The sequence below is a fragment of the Mus caroli genome, unplaced genomic scaffold (genome assembly GCF_978045245.1).
Source record: "Mus caroli unplaced genomic scaffold, Mus_caroli_1 scaffold_7, whole genome shotgun sequence".
Taxonomy (NCBI): Eukaryota; Metazoa; Chordata; class Mammalia; order Rodentia; family Muridae; genus Mus; species Mus caroli.
Window position 1 is genome coordinate 143,314,942 of NW_028227262.1, and position 21,772 is coordinate 143,336,713.

General features: G+C 40.7%; 1 protein-coding gene across 12 annotated transcripts in view; it reads right to left on the bottom strand.

The window, feature by feature from the left end:
- The window catches only part of Dync1i1 (dynein cytoplasmic 1 intermediate chain 1), a 311,790-nt gene that overhangs the window by 51,468 nt on the left and 238,550 nt on the right, over nucleotides 1-21,772 (bottom strand). For all 12 annotated transcript variants that reach the window (XM_021164407.3, XM_029478836.2, XM_021164410.3 and 9 more), the window contains 4 exons: nucleotides 16,859-17,005; nucleotides 11,967-12,080; nucleotides 9,280-9,413; nucleotides 5,792-5,936 (listed from right to left, as the gene is read on the bottom strand). In XM_021164407.3, coding sequence (XP_021020066.1) covers nucleotides 5,792-5,936; nucleotides 9,280-9,413; nucleotides 11,967-12,080; nucleotides 16,859-17,005 — 540 coding nt within the window. The remainder of the gene's footprint in view (nucleotides 1-5,791; nucleotides 5,937-9,279; nucleotides 9,414-11,966; nucleotides 12,081-16,858; nucleotides 17,006-21,772) is intronic.

Below are 21,772 nucleotides of genomic sequence, written 5' to 3' on the forward strand. Positions count from 1 at the left end.
GGGTATAGATGACTTTCAGGATAGCATTTGAAATGTAAATGAAGAAAGTACCTAATAAAAAAATTTTGAAAAAAAAAAAAAAGAAACGTTTACCGCAATGTTGATGTGGGCTACCCAATGCAAATTAACTGGTTTTGTATCACAAAAATTCTTTATAATTAAATTGTAATTAATTACCCCCATCATCTAATAAACTGAAAATCTGTATCAAGCACAGCTATCTCTCCAGTGTCACTTCCCTACTGGACCCCGACTTTCTAGCCTTTTGGATAAAAATGTCTGCTTCTGTGTTTGTTGACTCAGCTGCCTGGAATGCAGCCTGGCCCTCTGTTTATGAGGAAAATGAGGAAAACCACTCCAACAACGTTTCTGCTTCGCAGCGAAGTCTTCCCTGACAGCGGTTTAGTGATGAAACTTGGTATGGTCAGGGTTGGGGCTAAGGATGGATGTGTAATGTGTTTTAATCTTGACTCCCTTCAAGCTGTCCTCAAGCTGCAGAGTTCCGAGTTGGAACTTAAGCCCCGCCCCACTTCCTCCTTCTTTGTAGGTCTGCACAGGATTTTTTTTTTTTTTTTTTTTTTTTGGTAGAAATTTCTATTAGGTATGCATCTGTCAAAATCTGTTCTCACAGCTTGCTGTTTTCCAGATGTTTCCAACGTGCCCCCATCCCCATCCCCATCACTGTGGATCTCTCGTTCGTTCTACAGTAAATCCCCCCCTCCCCCGCCACGTAAAAAGGCTGACCTTGCTCAGGCGGCAGCTGTTTGTTATCGTGTGTGCATTTTCCAAACAGTGAGTGAAAAGGCTTCTTTCTTGCTCCTTGGGGTTGCTTCATCGTTCTTCCAGTCCAGGGAAAAGCCCGGGTCACTGAAAACTTAAGCGTTGCCATCACGGTTTCTTTCTGCCCTGCTATAGTCAGATCTAGGATGATTTGATCCATTTCAAACCCACTGTGTCGCAGCACCTTTGCCTTCTTCTCTATATTCTTCCTATTTCGAGTGACCTCCACCTTCACTAGGTTTCTACTGTGAGCAACTGCACACAGTTTGGAGCTAGGCCAGTCATAAAATGCTACATCCACGTTACATCCTACTCCCTACAGCAATCTCTTGCTATCATTTTCCCAGTTCCTTGCTTCCTACCCATCCTTTGATCCTCCATGGCTTTCCAGATGCTCGCACCCTTTCCTCCTCCTGTCTGTTTTTATTTCCTGTTTTCATGAGCTTATAAAACCAAATGCCTCCTTTCTTCTATCTCCAGGTCCCATGTTCTAGTTTACTTCCATCACACTCTGGTAAAGCTCCAACCCAGAAACCTTTCCTTCCCTTCTTTATGTAGAAACTTCTACCGCTGACCTCCGTTGGTAAAAGTCTGCTTCAAAGATAGACACAGGAAAATACTGATTTGACCACAAACGGCCCACCACCGTGCCCAGAGCTGTTTGTGTTTTGTTTACACAATTTGTTTTGTATTCATGAATCTACACTAGCTGAAATCTGTTTCCTCTAGCGTTTCTACTTCCATTCACCAGAGACCCGAGTCTCCTACTTTATTAACAAAATAGTCATTATCAATGTTTGCTCTCCTCCAGTCACTAAGCCTGCTGGATTGTGTTTGTCCCACCCAGTACTTCCTGTCCCTCTGTTATTATAGAACAGATGTCATTGCTCAAAGCTAAACTGCATTGCTCTGCCCGTGCTAGGGGTACTATTTATGCAAACATTTTAACTACATTTCCCTCCAGCATACATTTACAGATTTTGTTTTCTTCCTTTACCCGTCCTTCTGTAACAGCAACATGGACAAGCATCTTACAGTCCTTAAACAGTTACAAAAGCAACAACAACAACAGCAGCAGCAAAACCCAACCTCCACGGTGCATGTCTGACATCCCAGTCCTAGGGAGGCTCAGGCCTGTGCTCCAGCAGTTCAAGGCTGGTCTGTTATGGGGTGATTTTTGAGGCCATCTTGGTCTACAAGAGACTCCATTTTAAAATTCAATAGTCAAAAGAAATAAGGAAAGACCCTGGGTGCCCCAGCTGCTTCTCACCTTGTTCTCAGGCCTTGATCTATTATAATTTGTGCTCTTTTCTCATGCTCCAAAGAAACTGTGTTTTGCTGAGCACTGGAGACTTCTGGGTTGGCAAATACAGGGGCATATCCCAGTTCTGAATATTTGTCAGGGTTATTTACTCTTAGGTTTTCTTTAAATGTTGTTAGAGAAGACTTCAAACATGGCACACGTATATTGATAAATGGACTAATGTCAATCACTCAGCTTCAGTAATTACCAACACACATGCAATCTTATTTATCTGTATTCACAAGCTCTCCCTTTCCCAAATGGCTTATTTTGAGCAAATCACTGGCAGCAGTATAGAAAATATATTTATATTTTCTATAAATATTCTGGTATGCATCCCTAGAAGGTAATGCCATTTAAGATTATTATAATATCATATTTAAAGATTCATGAAAGCCATTCAATAGTAGTCATATGTCTTTGACAGCTTTCTAAACCTTTTAAACAAGCTGACAGTGTTAAGTAAGACTTGTGCGAGATCCCTATTTTGAGATATTTGTAAAGTCTCAAGCTTGTTTTTGTTTGATTTTTTAATATGTAGTTTCTATCTAATATTTTGGTTTTTTGTTTTGTTTTTGTTGTTTTACCTTTCTTGCAGATTTTTTGTTCTATTTTATTTTAATATATATTTTCTATTTAATTTGTTTTTTTGTTTGTTTTTGTTGTTGTTTGTTTTAGCTTTGCTGTAGAAATGAAATGCCTTGTCTTGTCAATTTCCCCACAGTCTGGCAGGGCTACCTATGCACCTGTGCTGTTATTTACCATGTGGCTTCTTGGCTTACTTTTGTATCTAATCTCAGAGAGATGAAGATTGATATAATTCAGGACTGATTTTTTTAGTGTAAGTCCTCTATAAAAGTGATGTCCCTACTATCCTAGTTACAAGTATCCTTCCTAATTTTTATAATATTATTAGCCATAATCATTACTGGAACCATTAGGGATATAAAATGATACAATTCAAATATGTTTCATATTTCTGTGTCAACTGAAACACACACACACACACACACACACACACACACACACACACACACACCCCACTTAACAACCCTGTAGCACAAGTCTTTTGGAAATATAGAATAATTATGTTTTTCTCTTACTCACCAAATTTTAAACCAGTGAGCTTACTTGTCTATTATTTTCCAAATGTGATTCAGAAATATGCTTATGTTGGCTTGTTTTCTTCAATTCACCAAACAGTCTTAAATCTATCACCCTTCTTGGTAACTTACTCAGGATGAGTTCCAAGTCCTTTGATTGAAAAGCTTTGTAGTAGTTGGCATAAAATTATACATGTACCCTGCTTCAGACTGCGGAGGAGATAGTCCTACTGTGTCCTTAGTTTACTAGGAGAACTTGCACTTAGGGAGAACAGTTGGAAATCAGGGAGGTCTTTGCCATAGGCTTTCTAGAGTTCCTAGAGTTTTCTTGAATGTAGAACAATGGATTTTTCTAATGAAAATGTAATCCTTACCCCAAAGTCTTACAGATACTTCTAAACCAGGAGTCCTAGAGAACTGTCACTTCAGTCCTTGCCTCTGTGGCTCCTTTCTACCCACTGATTTTATGACAGTTCTCAGTGACAGTCACATAGCTGTTTATTTAATCTGGACCTACAGACCTAACAGTCAGAGCAGTGGCAGCAAATGCCTAGCAGTCATGTTAGTTTTAGAAATGGTTTAAGGCAGTTTGTTTTTCTGGTATTTTTCCTCTTGAAATATATAGCTCTAGGAATGGATCCCCAAGTGTCGGATGTTAAAGCCACTTCAAACCATTTCTCGGTATGGGGATTTTGTCATCACTTTGAAGTACACTAAAGAGATTCAGATCATGTTCTTTTAAATTTTCTTACAAATTAAATTCTCTTATGAATCAATTTCTAAGTTGTCTTACTTTTTTAAAATTACGAAATACTTTAATGACTTCCATATCAAATGTACCAAGCAGAGTATATTCAAAGAAATGTGATCATTATTTTTTTTAAGCACATAATGTGTGTTGGTCGTTGTTCAAAGTTTCAAAACTATATAAAGAAGAAATGACAAAGTACTAGTCTCAGTTCTTTCTGCCTAGCTCTTCTAATTTAGATATAGTTTCTAGAGTTCAATTTATAATAGTGTGGAGAAGTCATTTTTCTCTATTTTTCCTCTCACAGAACCCTGTTAATGAAGACTTCTGGGTTTTTTCAGCTTTTGGTTCTTTAGTTAATCTTTCAATGACTGTGCCTCAGCAGACACCCTTTGTGTTTTGGCCCGTGCATCTTTAGCATGGATTCCCTAAGAAGAGAATGGCTTGTTAGGGTCTGCGATGTTTTCAGATCTTCCTAAATGATTCCCCATGATTTGCACCATTTTGCATTCCCAACAAGTACAAGACTGGCTGGATGTTTTCAGATGTGAAATTGTTAGATTCTGTTCACCTGATATTTGGAAATAAATTTTTGAATGCGAATTTCATTTGAGTTTCCCTTTTAAATGAGGCTGTGCATATTTTCAGACAATCTCGGGCCACATCTGTCATCCTAACATTATTATCTCCCCGAAGATCCATGAATAGACCCACAAAACTGCTTCTCTCCCATTTCTTGCCTTGCTTTCTGCTCCCTTCTCTGTTGTTACAGCTCTTGATTACCATTGAGACCCTCCTCCACTGAGTCTCCACACTTCCTTCCAGACCCTGCAACTACAACTGTCACTGCTTTCTGACGGCTACTATATCCGCCACTGCAGCTCAAGCCCTCTCCTTCTCTGCTTCACAGCAAACGGCCTGCTCAAAGCTCTGCACTGAACTTCCCAGAAACCTCAAGCTCAGCTTGTCTAGGCTTTCCCCTGACATGTCCTTCCTTGGGTGTGCTTCACTACATGCAGTGAAGGCTACCACACATCACTAGTTTCTTTGAGCAAGGACATGTCTGTGCGGATGTGTGCATGTACGTGTGCACATGTGTGTGCTTCTGTGAAGGCCAGAGGTTGGTGCTGGGTGCTTTCCATCCTGTCTGTCATTTTCTATCTTACGATTTTGGCAGGGGCCCTTGTTGAACCCGGAGTCTCTCATTTTGGCCAGATCCCCTAGGTATCGCTGACTCTATCACAGTCCTTCCAGTGAAGTCACTAACCAGCCACCTCTGTGGCTATCGTCTCTTTTGATTTCTATCTGTAGTCATCTTCTTCCCTTCTGTCCCAAACTTTCCAGCTCTATAACACTCTTTGTTCTCTAGGCCACTGCACTTTTTTTTTCTGTCATAGTACAAAGGACATTTAAATCACAAGTAACTTATATTTTAACATACCAGTTGAGAAACCCCGAAAGGTTCAATAAACCAAAATAGACGAAAGATACACAATCAAAGAACAAGACAAGACTAACCACACAAACACTTCCCCCCTAGCTGTGAATGTGTGTAAGTAAATGTTACACGGCCTAGAGAGATTTTCAACAAGATTTATGTTGGTGAACATTGATGGGATTAGTAAAGAAGGACTGTGAATTCATCATTATTTGAAAAAAAATATATATTACAATACTACTATATGTATATAACAATTGGATATATATATATTACAATATTGCTCAGATAAATGGAGTTCCCCAATAGGCTGTCTGAATTTCAATGCCAGGCAACAGCTGTACTCTGTAACTATCCCAGAAAGGAAACATCCTCTCCCCCTGTGTTTTATGGAGCATTTTCTATCAAGGCATCCTTACCTTTGTGGTCCATAGTTTGACAGTCCAGTCAAATGATGACGTGACAAACAGATGAGAAAAGTCAATGGGACCCACTGCCATGTGGCAGTTAATGCCTGTCACTGGCCCTTGGTGACCTTCAAAGACCTCACCGATGCCTGCTTTGCTGCAGAAAGAAAACACGAAGCATTTCAGTGACCTTTGCAAAGCAAAAATGTATTACAAACAACAGTTCTCATCTCTGCATATGTTAAAAACAACCATACACAATCAGGAGTGAAACCATTTTCACAGTGATTTTGAAAGGAAGACATTGATGCTTAAGAAATCTTGAGAATTTAATAATACAATTTGTATCGTTTATCTATTTCCTGTGGTCTTGCAGATTTTGTAATCGTTGGGCCACTGTTATAGTGAAACAAACGCACTTGAAATCTCAGAAGTGTTCTCAGATGCAACCAATCCTGAGATACTTAGGCCCCATTTGCGTGCTCTCTAAGGAGGTCACTGGCTTTACAGTTCAGTTCTTCTTTGAAAGAGTAGTTGTTTACTCCTTCTAGGAAATTTCTTAAGTTGAGTTGTGACATCTCATAAAAATCTTTGCTACCTCAAAATAATTCACATGGTTTCAATATAATTTGAAAAAAATGATATGCTCGTTTCTCTGGAATCTATAAAGAGATTAGAGATTCGTTTTGTAAATTCTATAAGGGAAGATAGTTTACATTTTTTACATTTCTTCCAAGTGTCTAGTATACAATAAGTACTCTATAAATATTTGTTGAACTATATAACAAAAAAGAAAGACAAACTTATGTTCTTTAAAAAGCACACTTGAGAATAGGAATACACATTTTAAAAGCCATTCTTAGACATGGATTATTTAACCAAGCAAGGATCATTTCCAGCCTTTTAAAAATCATGTAATAGTCTGCATACAGACATACATAATTAGAAAACTCATAGAACATATACCAACAATATTGTATTTTAAAAATCCATATACATGAGGTTGTAAGTATGACAAACATACAGGGATCGTGGAATCTCAGTATTATGTCACTAATAGCAAAACTGAATTCAGTTAATAAAACATTTGGGCCCATGGGCACTAATCAATGTCAGTGTGCTGAGTAAAATTTGAGGACAACACTGTTGGGTATGTATGTACCATGTAACAAACACTCAATGATTACATCCAGGAAAATGGCTAACAGTGCTTCCATCACATGATCAGCAAAATGTGCTCTGATGAACATGAGTCACTGATCTTTGAAGTGTCCCCTGGTGAAACCCACTTGTTTTTTTTGTTTGTTTGTTTTTGTTTTTGTTTTTGTTTTTTTCTTATAGGGTGCAAAGTGAAGACCTTGTTTAATTTGTGGAAGTGGATTTGTACTTGGGTAAAAAGTAGAAATCTGCCAGCTCTCTGTTGTAACCCTTAATAACCCACTTAACAATATGACAGAGCCAGTGCTTGCTGCTTAACGAGCTCATCAAGATTCAAATCCTATATTTCAGATGGATAGACCAATGTCAAAATCAAAGCTAGATTTTTAGGAAAAGAAATTTGTGGTGTGAGTCATGTGGTGTGCACATTCTTTTGCACAACAATGCACATTATGCTCCCGCTTACAATGGCCACAAAATAAAAATACCCATCACTTAGAAAGTGATTCACTTAAAAAATATGGAAAAAGAAAGTCAGAATTTACACTCCAATTTACATTTTAAGCAGCCAGAGTGTATACACTCAGGTTGTAACTGGTTTGGGTTAACCAAAAGCCTGTCTTATTGATGCACATGGAGATGGACCTGTGGCTACATGATTCCCTAACTGGGCTCTGTGTGTCATATAATGGCATTTTATTAGTGTTGCATGTATTTATGTATGTGTGGGAAATGCTGCTGTCAGCTCCCTGATGACAAGAACCAGGTTTCAATGGTTCCTACACACTTAGAACATCCAGCAAGGCTCTCTGTAGAGAGGAGGAGCACAGTGACTGAACAACTGAATCACTTGATCAGATCTTTTTATGTTAGGTGTGTGGGCTTAGTCAAGTCTTATTATTGTAGAGATGTTGGACATGGATCTGTATGCCCTGTCTTCCCAGGTCATTCTTTAAATCATCTAAGCAGGGCAAACATGGCTTGTTTGGAACCAAAACCAATGGAAACATCACAGCTTGTGTGCTTGGAGTGTAAAAATTCATGTGGCTGAGCTTAAACCTAAAGAGCCTGGGATGAGTGCAAGCGATGAAAAACATCAATTGGCTGAGAACTGTAAAGGTGAAAGAGAGATTAAGCATCCTTGTGGGTACAGGGATCCTTTCAAGAGATGTGAGGCCACCTGTTAAGTCCAAATGGTTGGACTCCACTTCGGTGTTATGGCTGTTTTCAGAGAAACCTGCCAGTCTCTCTTGGGAACTGCAGAGTGCTGTGTATATTTCACTGATTCAAACCTTCTCACTTGGTGGGAGGATCTTAAGGAACTTCTTTCATTATTTAGATATTGTCATTTCTTTATTTCTTATTTATATTGTCATTCCTTTGCTGAGTGCAAGGTACTGGGGCAGGAAATAAGAGATGAAATGGGAATCGTATCGTGATAGAAATGTGGTAGATGAATGTCTGGAAAACAATGTGAAAAATGGTCCTCGCCTGCTCATCCTACTTCAGTTCTTTGCTTTTGTATTGGTCTTTACTCTCACAAAGGACATTAACTCATGAGCACCTTACACTTTACTGTATTCTTTTTTTTTTTTTAAAGATTTATTTATTATATGTAAGTACACTGTAGCTGTCTTCAGACACTCCAGAAGAGGGCGCCAGATCTCGTTGTGGATGGTTGTGAGCCACCATATGGTTGCTGGGATTTGAACTCTGGACCTTCGGAAGAGCAGTCGGGTGCTCTTACCCACTGAGCCATCTCACCAGCCCTACTGTATTCTTATGATGGTGTCTGATACAGAGCGAGTTCTTATCAAACACTCCTTAAATGAATGAACTGACAGAACAAGGTGAACTCCCATAAGCTGTAAAGGAAAGAGAATCGGAAAGACTTCAGTGTGGAACCATGCCTGTGTTGGATATTTAATGAGGAGGGCTTAGGCAAAAACAACCTCAGAAACTCTAGACCAAGCAGAGAACAGAGCAACTGAGTCTCGAAGGCACGGAGGGATAGGCGATACTGGGTGCTTATTAATCTCTGCAGGACACATGGTTGGGGCTTGATGGCATGTGCAAAAAGTGAGTCTGGCAAGGGACCGAGAGTATGATAGGCTCTGTGAAGAAGTCAAACATTGCTCTTCAAGGTGATGTGAAGTGAGCAAGGTTTGTCAGTCACCGGGAACCCAGACCGATGTGCGCCTTAAGCTAGTAAGAACTTGGGGTTGTGCGTTGCGTTTGGTTTTTCAGAAATAACTATCTTACAAAGCAAGGTGGTTATAATCTAGATGGCAAGATTTTGGAAAATGAGGACCATGTCATAGGAAAGGAAACAGAAAAATCACCTTCCGTGTCGACAAGCCGTGTAGACGGTCCCTTCCTCACTGCCAACCACGAAGTTGTTGACGTCTCCCGTTGGGAAAGCCATTCCCGTCACAGCCACAGGCTTGGACTTATTGTACACCAGCTCCATGCTCTCCTACCAAAACATGGTGTAGTTACATTTCCATCTGTCAACTCCTCACAATGCCAAAGATAGCATGGAAAAACCATTTGGCTCAATGGTCTGTTTGCTTTTCACACCGTGCTACAAAAGACCCCCACTGTGCTAGAAGCCAGACTCAACTGCCCCTGACATCCAGGCCACTCTGTATCTCTGGTTTCAGGCCGACTGGATTTCATCAGCATGGACCGCTGCTTCCCCACGCAGTCAGAGATGACAGGTGAGAATTTTGAAACTAATGGTGCAGAAACTAAAGATAATACGGTAATGATTACACTTGTCAGCTCCAGGCTTAAATAAAACACACAATACCCTTGTATTTACAAACATTTTCAAAATCAATTGTTCATGAGAATACTCGTGTATTAATATCAGATGTACTAAACACATTTGTCATGGAGGGACTGTGGGTCCTGCAGGCACTGAGACCAGGGAATTGTCACTCAGGTCCTATAAAGGCAGACTTCAACGGGAAGAGGATCCCACGAAGGGTGGTTGTTAGTTGTACAGGGTCTAACAGAGTGCAGGAGTCTTTATTATGATAAAATGTGTTGTTAAATGGAGAGTTAGAGAGTATGTCAAAAGTCACCCCTGATGCTGGTAGATGGATGGTTAAGACCACTGGCTGTTCTTCCAGAGGACCAGGGTTCCATTCTCTGATTCCAAGGAAGGCAGCTCACACCTGCTTGTAACTCCAACTCCGGAGGACCTGATGCCTCTGACTTGCATGGGGACTTTTGCACACACAGTGTGCAGTCACACAGATACACGTGTCTAAAAACGATGCTCTGCTCAATTAAGTTTAATGACAATAAAGGAAACCTATCAAGCATGCTCCTGATTACTCCTGGCTATTTATATCAAACAGCCTATTTTATGTGTCTGAAGCTTGGAACAAACTGTTCCTGGAGTTGTACAGGAACTCGGATTTTTCTGTAAGTTAACCAAGCTGTTTTGGCCACAGGGTCTATGAATAGGAAATGCTTGCTGATAGGATACAGTCACATGGACCCTGAGGCCCCATGTGATACTGATCATCCTACATTGACATCCCTACATTGAGAGCATTGTAGGATGCTGATTAAAGGGAAAGATGACAGTAACACAGAAAACAGGAACATCTGATGTTCTGCCCTGCCTCTAAAGTTAGCAGCAAGGAAGGGATTTCGTGATGGTAACTCACTGGGTGAAGGTGGGCCTGGGAGACGGGGTAGGGGTAGGGGCAGGCAATTGTGCGATGCCCCACTTGTCTCTGCTGTCCTTGGAGTCCAGACCATGAAATACCCTGTCTCCACACAGAGCCAGGCGTCTGTGGGCATGCTAACACTAATAAAAATGGGCTTGGAGCTCCCACACCACTTGCTTAACCCAAACAAACACATTTAATCAGCAAAATGGGCAATTAAAACTTCCCAAATAGAGGGTTTGCTCTGATATCTGTTTATAATCTCTGTGCTTTTAAAAGAAAACAACACATTGCTGAAAAATTTAAAGCAAAACCATAAGCTCTCTGCACACAACTGCAGGCCTGTATAAAGTCAGGCAAAACCAGGAACCTGAATTGTGAGCTGCATCTTAGCACTCTCTCAGTGCCTCTAAAGTTATGGGAAGAACTTCCCTTTAGTATTGTCTACATTTGTAGAGACTTAAAGGGGATTCTCTACAGCTTCCATATGTCCTTATATATCTTGAAACTAGTGCTCTTTAGAAATCAAATGGGAGATATTTTAGAGCTGTCATTCCCAGGGGAATGGATGGCAAAGGTAAGACTCAGAATTATTTTCTGGAAATTTTCTATGATCTTCCTCACATACCTGCCAAACACTAGCCCAGTGAACGAACTCTTCATGGTTTTAAGTTGGGGGAGAGCACTGTGCCTTTTCACATAAAGATATGTGGATAGTATGAGCATGTCTGCATTCATGTTTGCACACATGTGCATGTCACATGTGCATGCTCTGAAGGTGACACTCAGATGCCTGCCTCCAGCAGTCCTCCCTACTCTGCTCCTTGGTTTGGCTTCCATGGCTGTGATCAGTAGTGGTCTGGAGTCACTGGCACTGATTCATTTCCAACTTCTCACTTATTGGGCAAGGATTGGCAGGAGCCAATGCTTGCAAACACTCCAGAGAGGAAAACAGGCGGTTGTCTAGGGTACAGAAACAAGCAACAGATTGAGTTTCTGTTTTGCTGGGATACTTTTCCTTCAAGGCAAGTCCCCAGGAAGGGCTGCTCTGCTGAGCTGCAACCTCATTTGCATGACTTCCCAATGCTGTAGGGTGAGTACAATTCTCGCTCCAGGCAAGTTCTGTAATCCCCATGCTTTAAAATTGATTATTCCATTTCATTTGAAACGGACCCAAGGATTAACAGATTGCAATAATGACATAATTTGTGGTAGAGGAAATAGATTTTGGCTTCAAGGGCTGACTTGCTGAAACCAGGCCTTTGGGCCTTTAGAAGATGTGTTCTTGAAAAGGCAGGTCTTTGAGCCAGAATCCTTCAATGGGTAGGTGAAAACAGACACACCTGTGGGGTTGAGAGCATGTCCAAGCTCCAGGAACACATTTTGCCATCAGTAGAGACAGTGATCAGGTTGTGAGCATTCTGGGTCCCAACAACATTGACACAGTACACAGGATGCTGTAAAACATCAACATGGAGGATCAGGCACTGCTGCAAGAGGAAACGATTGCATCTGAGTGTCGAGCACATTATTCAAAGACAAGGCCTACCCAACAACATCATCTGGCTAGCACAGGAGCATCCCGTCATGTGCCATTTGTGAGCCTAATTTCTGGAAACGTTCTGTAGCAACTGCTAGCAGTGCAAATATGTGCAGAGCTCCGCCTTGTTAAGTTATGCAACGCAATAGAACTGAAGGGAACGAGAAGAGAGGAGCGTTACTGGGGCAGGAGCAAGAAGAAGGAAGCCTGAGTTACATGACTGTTTCTACTACACAGCATAGCTTCTAAGCTCAATATGAGTATGAAAAGAGGCAGTCTTCAAAGACACAGCACAGTCTGGGAAGGACGACGTGTTACTAAGTCTGAAGTGCAATGTATTCTGGCCAAGGCCAAACATTTGATAGGACTGTCTTTACAAAGAAGTTAATACACACTAGTTTAATTTCAGGAGGGGGATATTGGTAGTGGACTTAATATCATTATATCTTTAGTGAGATGGAATGGGGTTTCTCTTCCTTCCTTCCTTCCTTCCTTCCTTCCTCCCTTCCTTCCTTCCTTCCTTCCTTCCTTCTTTCTGTCCTTCCTTCCTTCCTCCTTCCTCTCTCTCTCTCTCTTTTCCTTTTTCCTTTCCTTTCCTTTCCTTTCCTTTCCTTTCCTTTCCTTTCCTTTCCTTTCCTTTCCTTTCCTTTCCTTTCCTTTCCTTTCCTTTCCTTTCCTTTCCTTTCCTTTTCTTTTCTTTTCTTTTCTTTTCTTTTCTTTTCCTTTCTGGTTTTTTGAGACAGGGTTTCTCTGTGTAGCCCTGGCTGTCCTGGAACTTACTTTGTAGACCAGGCTGGCCTCGAACTCAGAAATCCACCTGCCTCTGCCTCCCAAGTGCTGGGATTAAAGGCATGTGCCACCACTGCCTGGCTCTTTTTCTATTGGTTTTCTAAGACAGGTTTCTCCATGTAGCCCTGGCTGTTCTAGAACTCTCTCTGTAGACCAGGTTGTCTGAACTCACAGATTCTCCTGCTTCTGCCTCCTGAGTGCTGAGATTAAAGGCCTGGGCCACCACCATCCTGCTAGGGTTTTCTTCACGTTATTTCAAAATCTAAGAGAGAGATTTATTTTTCAGAATACCAGTTAACGATGTATGGAGGTTGAAATTTGGCCTCAGCCTTGACAAAGGTCATTTACATATCCTGGGAACTAAGTAAGATGCACTAAACATCTGTCAGAACTCTAGAAGTCGATCCTGTTCTGTAGAATTCTACACAGTAGGCTAAAACTATCTGCAGCTGTTCACTAAACAGAAAATGGAAGGTTAGCATAAGCAGAATCTCATAGCAATTGGGGTTAGATTCCAGGCATCTTAGCCACGAGTGGCCTAACCACAGCTAACTTGATGCTTCTCTGTACAAACAGCTGACAGTTTAAGCCATACTCTCAATGAGTTAGTGTCCGTAATACCTAGCCACAACTACAATGAAACAACCTTCAATAGTCGGAAACTGGTATTACAGAAAGATGGTTCCGAGACTATCATTATCATATAAACTCCTGGTCAGAAAGAGCAGCAATAATCATTGAGTGTAGCTGCTTGGCTGCCTCTTTCTAGAACTTGTCCAAACTCGTCTGCAACACCTTTCTTAAAGGGCAGTCAGTGTTAGCAAGAACGGCTGAGAGATTTCCCCTCCAGTAGCAGGGGACCTACTCTTAGCGCGTTTGAGTCTGAACAACACAACTGTGTAAACATTTTAAGATTACTGTTTTATAATCTTCATTCTTAACTCCTCTTTCTTTAAGCTAGCCATCATGAATTCCTTCCATTCTTTCTTAGCTATCTAGTTCTCAACATTTCTTTTTTGTTTCAAACAAACTTCTGTCTTTTATCAAAGTTCCCTAAGGGTAATATTCTAAGAATGATACAGGACCACCTACCAGCAATTGACTGTACAGTATAGAAATCTGTGGAGCAGGGATTTCACTTTTAATGTACTGAAACATAAACCATGATAATGTATCATAAGAGTACACTTGTTTTTAACTGTTCAATCCTCTTCTACCTATGTTGATGGACAGGTAGTGAGTTCCCATGTTTCTATTGACACCTTCCTGTGTATAGGCATTATGGGATCTACGCAATGGCAAGTACAACAGATATTTGAAACTAATGTCACTTTAATCAAGTTTCTAAATAAAAGAAGAACAAGTTGGGCTGAGACGGTAGCCAACAGTCTTTCTCAGGTCTTTGGTATTTTGGAACTCAAAGCACTCTGTCATCAAACTTAAGTCACGAGTTACAGAGCACCCAGGGCCACTGTGGGAGATTAAATGGTAAAGTGAATGTATTAGTCTCACTTAAAAATATCTGATTTAGTAAAAGTGATGAATATGTGTGAATGAAGATTCAGAAAGTTGTGGTTTCGACCTATTGGGACTGACCTCAGAAAGCATACACTGATGTAAAGTTTCCTTTGTCCCTTTGAGTGAAAAGCATGCCTCACGGATGTGAATTGAAAGGTAACAGAGGTATTTTTTTCTTTAAGGAAAGACTCCAGTGGAATGTAATCAACCCCCCCCCCCAACCAGATCCAAACTGTAATCAGTTCAGAAGTTCAGAAGTCTAAAGATGCAAGGGGGAGAAAAGACAGGCCAAGAGGAGTCATTGAGCCGAATGAACACAAGTACACATCTCTATTCAACAGAAAGAAAATGGCACAAGCTCTACTGACTGGAAAGAAATGAGCAAAGAAGGCAACAGTATAGCTCTTTTCTTCCCCAACAGAAATGCCAGATTGCCTTTATTTAGTTTAGGAATAAATGTACTGTGTGGCAACAGGATTTTGTTTTAACTATGATTTCCTGTTATCCCAAATACATATGTGTGGTGGGTGTGAAAGGAATTAGCAAGTCATCTGCAGAGAGCTTTTTGTTTGTGTGTTTGATCCTGGTACCAATCAGCCCGGCCATGATGGAAGTTGAAAGACAAACACAAAACAAACTGTCCACATGGATCTATGAATGGATTAGACAAAACACAGTGAGCGAGAGAAGAAATTTGTTTGTGCTTTACTTCCTAACAGAAACAGTGCTTCTCAGCTTGACCATAGTAGCTTTGACCTGTGATGCTCACACCAGTCATTACTTGGAGAAGAAATAGTAAGGCTTTGGAAGAACTTCTGAATTTGGAATCCCCCCAAAAGCTTTTTCTGAAATCTTGTAGCAGTTGGATTCATAATTTTAGAAAAATTGGAAGCTTGTTCGCAAACGCACCAGACATCCACAGAGGGCCAAGGAATAGGCTTTATGCTACTTGGACACCTGCACTGGGCTGGTCTTCTCCTGGGTCACTATTTTCTGTTATTAGTTTGGAGAAATGGGGTAGGTAAGATCAATTTTCCAAGAGTCCCAAGAACCATTTTTTACCTGCATGACTCTTAGGCCCCAGTCAATCAAAATTAAAACTGACGTGGCATTTGTCATTTCCCATTTTCAAGCTTAACAAGAGCAGGAGAATTCCCCTCCGCCTTGTTTCAGCTAAGTGGCCCATCCATCCATTTTATAGGCTGGAATGGTTTTGTGGCCAGCAGATGAAACAATACAGCAATCGTATTAAGGAAAGTGGAAACAATGCTGGTGCTGTATCCTTGGATATAATTTAGGCATTTCAGAGAAGGAACATCAGCTACCCTGAATGTCAAGGTAACAGCAATTGATGGAGACATGCCTGTCTCCTCGTCCCTCCTAACAATTGCTCTTCACACCTGTCATTCTCTTAACGGAAATGACAGAGCAGTTGTCTTGTGAACACTATGCTGGACCTCTTCTACTAAATTATGGGTAATGGGTTTGAGATGTTGATTTTTAACCTTAGGGATTATACTGTCACAGTAGACTTCATGTTGAGAACACTACACATTCCCAAATTTAAAGTCATAGTACCCTTTTAGATTGCAAATGGAAGAGGCATGTTAACACATGCCCCATGCACTACTCCTAGCCATGGTACTCTCTGCAGTCTATTTGGAAATATATGTTTGCATCTCAAATACTAACGTGAAGAGATTCTTTAGGAAGATAGTCACAGGAAACCTGTTTAATGAATGACCTCTAGAATGTCATAGAAAAGCTTTCCGTGTGTTCAAACTTAAACTTACAGAAAGTTAAGATTATTAATATGTTTCTCCAAAGTCAGTGCCTTTCCTATTTGTTTATTTGTTTGTTTATAAATTGAGGCGGGGCTTCTCTGTGTAACCCTGGCTGTTGTGAAACTCATTGTGTAGACCAGACTGACCTTGAATTTAGACCTTCCTGCTTCTGTCTGCCTTCCGAGTGCTGAGATTAAAGGCATGCATCACCACTGACCGACCAGCAAGTGCTTTTTCTTCTGTAGTCCTCGCTGACCTGGAGTTCAATATGTACTGGGCCAGATCCCATAGACATCAATCTGTCTGTGACTCCCAAGTATAAGCTAATGCTTTTTTAACCCACATTTTTTTGAAACAGGTTTTGCTGTGTAGTAGCAACTGTCCTCAAATTTGCAATGCTCCTGCCTTAGCCTCTAGAGTGCTGGATTAGAGGCATGAGGCATCACGCTTTATCTACTATTCACTAAGTCATTCTGTAGTCAGTCAGGAGGAACCAGGCACTAGAAGTTAGTTATTTCTACCTCAGCTTCAGCGCTGTCCTGTGAGCTGTTTCTCCTTTCAGAGTGGGGGTAGCTTACAAAGGTATGGTAGAAGCTTAACTTACTGTATGTGCAGCGGCTGACAAGGGGGTCCTCTGGACAGGGGTTCTCCGATGACTGCGGTTGTCCCAGAGGACAATCTGGCCTGAATAGGTGCCACCAACCACCAAATTAGGATGAAAACGGGCAAAGCAGACTGACATCACAGAAGACTGTGTTGGAGAAGGAGAAAAAAAAACATAGTTAATGGTCATTGAATTGTCTGTTTTCTTCCTGGATAGAAAATCCCTCATTAGACAAGTTCAGTTCCCCCATGGAAGACACGAATTAATGTTAATATGAATTGGGAAATACATAGTAGGACACTTTATACACCAATACAGGATTTTTAGAGGTCAGCAAATGGCTTTCCTCCTTGAAACCTGAAATTTGAACTTTTGCCTCTGTTGCTGAATAGGCGTAAAACCTATCTTAAATACATCATTGTTCTGTGGTCTATGAATCTTGCACTATGGATATTTCTCATCTTTGAATAAAATTATGACAGAAACAATATGAATTCTCCCACTCAGGCCCTGACCAAAGCTGTTCTTCACTCTGAATGCAGCAGAGAAGCAAAGCAACTCTAGTTTCAAGAATTTTAACGTAAATTTTATTTATTTTATTTTATTGGCATAGTGGAGACTTCTAGGAAGTATCCTGACCTCAGATGGGCACAACCTGCTCCTCCCAAAGTTCCCGCACCTCCCATGGACATTCTTCATGACCTTTTCCTGCCCACTTCAGACAAATGTTAATGTTACCCTTTGCCTATTTTAACAAGCAGTCAGAGATGGACTTGAATCCAACTTGACCATGCTCTGTCATAATGTCACAGTGTGGCTTCTGAAATTCCACCAAAGATTGCTTGGCACTGCAGTTCATGTGAAACAAGTTAGTGGAGGCACTCAAAGGCAGACAAGTCCCACATCTGCTCCGTTCCTCTGAATTCCTGAAAGCACTTTCCATATTGCATTTATAAGCTGAGGTAGTGTTTTCAATAAACACATTTCATTCCTTCAATTAAACTCAGTGAACAGTTGCTGAGAACTTACTCTGTATAAAGAAGTCATTATACTAAGAATGATGTAGTAAATAGAGGCACCGTGAAAGGCCTCAACAGATGTGTGCTCTGCTAAAGGGAATGGAAGAAACATGAGTTCAGATGAGCAGAGCCACTGCTGGTGGAGGCTGTGCCTTAATGTAAAGTAGGGAAAGGCACCTCCTGGCATTGACAACACTACGAGGCCAGTCACGCGCCTTGGCCAATAAAGATGAAGATAGAATTTGTTTATCTGTTGATGAAGGTAGTGGATCGGAAAAAGCAGGGTACTTCTAAGGACTTCATGGAAGGGGATGTGTTAAACCTTGAACTCTTCTTGGAAAATTGAGTAGGTACAGCAGACAAGAAATGCACTTGAGAGCAATGAGATCACAAGGGTGAACTGAAGACTGTTGACCAGTCTGCTATCTGATTGAGCTGGAAGGGGCCATGGAAGAAGCATAGATTTTGAGCTTTCAAATACCAGAATGTTATAATTGATAAGCAGATAGAACAGTCATCAAGGCAAAGACTTGTTCTGCGACTTGTTCTGATGGGAAACTGTCCTTTTTCCTAATTTTCTTCCTTTTCTTCTGTCTTTGTTTTCTTTTTTCTTTACTTCTTTCTTTCCCCTACCTCTCTTCTTTTCCTTCCTTCCCTTCTCTTTCTTTCCATCCGTCCCTTCCTTACTCACTTTCCCCCTCCCCACCACCCCATGTGTCTCTCTCTTGGTGTTTTGAGGCAAGGTCTCACTATGTTGCCCTGGTTGTCCCAGAACTCACTACAAAGACGAGACTAGCCTTGAACTCACAGAGATCTGGTATCTTTGTCTCCCAAGTGCTGGGATTAAAGGAATGTGCCACTAGATCTTCCACCAAACTGTGCATTTCAATAAGAACAAAAAATAAAAATAAAAAATAAAAACAGATCTGGAATCTACGTAGGACTCTCCAGTCAGAAAGTGTGAGGTAGAGGAAAGAATGCAGACTATTTTTCAATGTCATGTTTTCCTGGTTTGAATGATTTTCAGTTCCAATTCCTTGAACACAGTTCGACAGAGAACATGCCCATGCTCCAATCTGGTTTTCATAAAATCCAAGAATAACTCTCAATAATGACGACGAATTAAAGAAAAGGAGCATAATTCTGGTCAGCTTCTTGTTTTACACATCCCACAGCAACGATTCTTAGTTTTCAATTGATGAAATTCTTATGTTCCTTGAGCTATGTTGGAAACTTAAAGCAAACAACAACAAAAAGAAGCTTCAGAGAGTCTTAAAATCATCCAGGTGGGATCACCAATTGAATTTACCAAAGCCCAAATCAATACGGATAAAGGAATGTCATTCAATTGGAAAAACCCGGAATTCAACCACTTGATTGCTTCCGTGTTTCAGTTAAGTCCCAGCAAATTTCCCTGCAAATCTCACAGAGTTTCTTGCTAGGATGAACTGGAGAAAAAAATAGTAAGAGGTATTTCTGAAACGAACAGAGCTAACAATTGCTTGGATCCACTCCACAGGCTAGAACTAATAATACCTGATTGTCCATTCATTCACTGGTTCCTACTTAGTTCATTCATTCACTCATTCAGCCATCAAACAATTAGCACCAAAGTCTGCTGAACCATTTTATAACTTTCCAAGTATCATAGAGCCCCATCTGGGATCCAGAGTTCTATTTTCTTTTTTTTTTTTTTTTTTTGGTTTTTCGAGACAGGGTTTCTCTGTGTAGCCCTGGCTGTCCTGGCACTCACTTTGTAGACCAGGCTGGCCTCGAACTCAGAAATCCGCCTGCCTCTGCCTCCCGAGTGCTGGGATTAAAGGCGTGTGCCACCACGCCCGGCTCAGAGTTCTATTTTTTAACTTCAGAGAACACTCAAAACACAATTTTTATGATATCATCAAGAGGAATAAAAGCACACATACTCATTTTCACCTGATATTTAGTAAATGATGTATAGGTATGTTAATAAATTTTCTCTTATTTTATGCATATCATATCAATCATAACACATTTGCATTATGTGATGATTTACATAAATGCACAATCTACATTCTCTATCATCTTGTTTGTGCTTCTGTCTCTATCTACCTCATCACAGGCTTCTGTATAAAAAGTTCCACAAACATCTCCAGGGTTCACCACATGTGATGCGATATTTATTATCTTTCATATGAAAACATGCCAGCAGTGTGATCTTCATGGCATACATGTAGAGTTTAGTTAGAATTTGGCCATTTCTTGGGCAGTTCTTAAAACCACCAATATTTGACATAATGATGGCAAACATTTGCATGATTCGCTTAAAGATTCAAACATTTCACCTCAAAGCTTAGGCTCCTTCAGTCTCCAGCCACATTCCTGGTAGTGAGACCATCTCTTTAGATTTGGGGATTTTTGCATCAACCATCGTGGGGCAGGGAGGGAAAGGGGGAGTGTTGGAAACATCTGTGTCTCTCCTGCATACAGCTACTGACTTAATTGCTGCTGCTGCTGGGACTGTCATGGAATTTCCTAACTGCCAATGAAAAGCCCAAATGGTGACATCACCTTCCTGCTTATAGTTGTCAGGTAAAAGGTAGGAAGACATATCTCAGAAAAGGTACTTGACGTGTCTAAAAAAAGAAGAAGGGTGGGGGCTGGAGAGATGGTTCAGCAATTAAGAGCACAGGCTGCTCTTCCAGAGAACCCAGGATCATTTCCCCATACTCACATGGCAGCTCACAACTGTCTGTATGTAACTCCTGTTCCAGGGGACCTGACACCCTCACACAGACATACATGCATTCAAGTCATCAATGTATATAAAATAAAAATAAAATAAACATGAAAAGAATAAGGGTTATTTATTTATTTATTAGCAACACATTTTCCCAAAGACAATTATCTTGGAAAACATTTTTAAAACTAATATTAGTGTTACTTTAAAATTTACCACTTTCCTACACATTAAAACTGTGCAGTAGTTTAGTTTTCTAATATTGTAATAAGGCATTATTAAACTAAGACTAAGAAAATTAAAACAAGAAAGATTGATTGGAATGAGGATGCTTTCTTTGCTTTTCAGGGCTCTATAGGAAGATGCATGTGGCCCAATCCAGTGGTACCTGGGTGATGTGCATTGAACGCTACATCCGAGGGGTGGGATTCCATCTATGGGATGTAGAGGCAGGAGATGAGGAGTTTGAGGCCAGCTCTACTTCGTTAGAGCTATTCACAAACAACCAAAGAAATCAAACACATGTGTGTACCAATATTCTTACATTCAAACCTTTTTACTTCTTGTATTTTATTCTTTAAAGCGTTAGGGTCTCTACTTTGAAACAATAAGTGTAGACTTTACCAATATTAGTAAGGTAGTGCCTGAGAGAGAAGCCATGACATTGGTGAGGATTTTTGGACAGTGTCAACCATTTCATCAAAGTAAATGCTCCTGACACTCCAGTTGAACTCTGTTTTTCCAAAGCTCATGATTTCATTGATGTGACCATGTTGGTCAAACTGGAGGCCTAGAAATATAAGCCTAGATGTAAGGAGCTTGATGGAAAACTGCCTACCCTGCATCTCTTTCCCACAGAGACCGTGCCACAGTGGGAATGTGCTTCCCAGCAAGGCGCACAGCACAGTTGGCTTATTTGAAGAACACAATTCCTCCCAATTCAGAACAGGGAACATCCCAGCACTGTGTGTGAGAAGCAAGCCAGCCCAATTGATAAGTTTGGTTTTTTTTTCTACTCATACACTTGCCCAGACTATTGAAGAAATGTCTTATTTTTCCAGTCTTAGGCAGCTTGCCTGATTATAGCAAATTAGCTCTTCTTATTACCCATGTGGTCTTGAACCCCTAAACTGATGCTCCCACCAGAGAAGGTTACACATCCTCACCCTCTCTTTC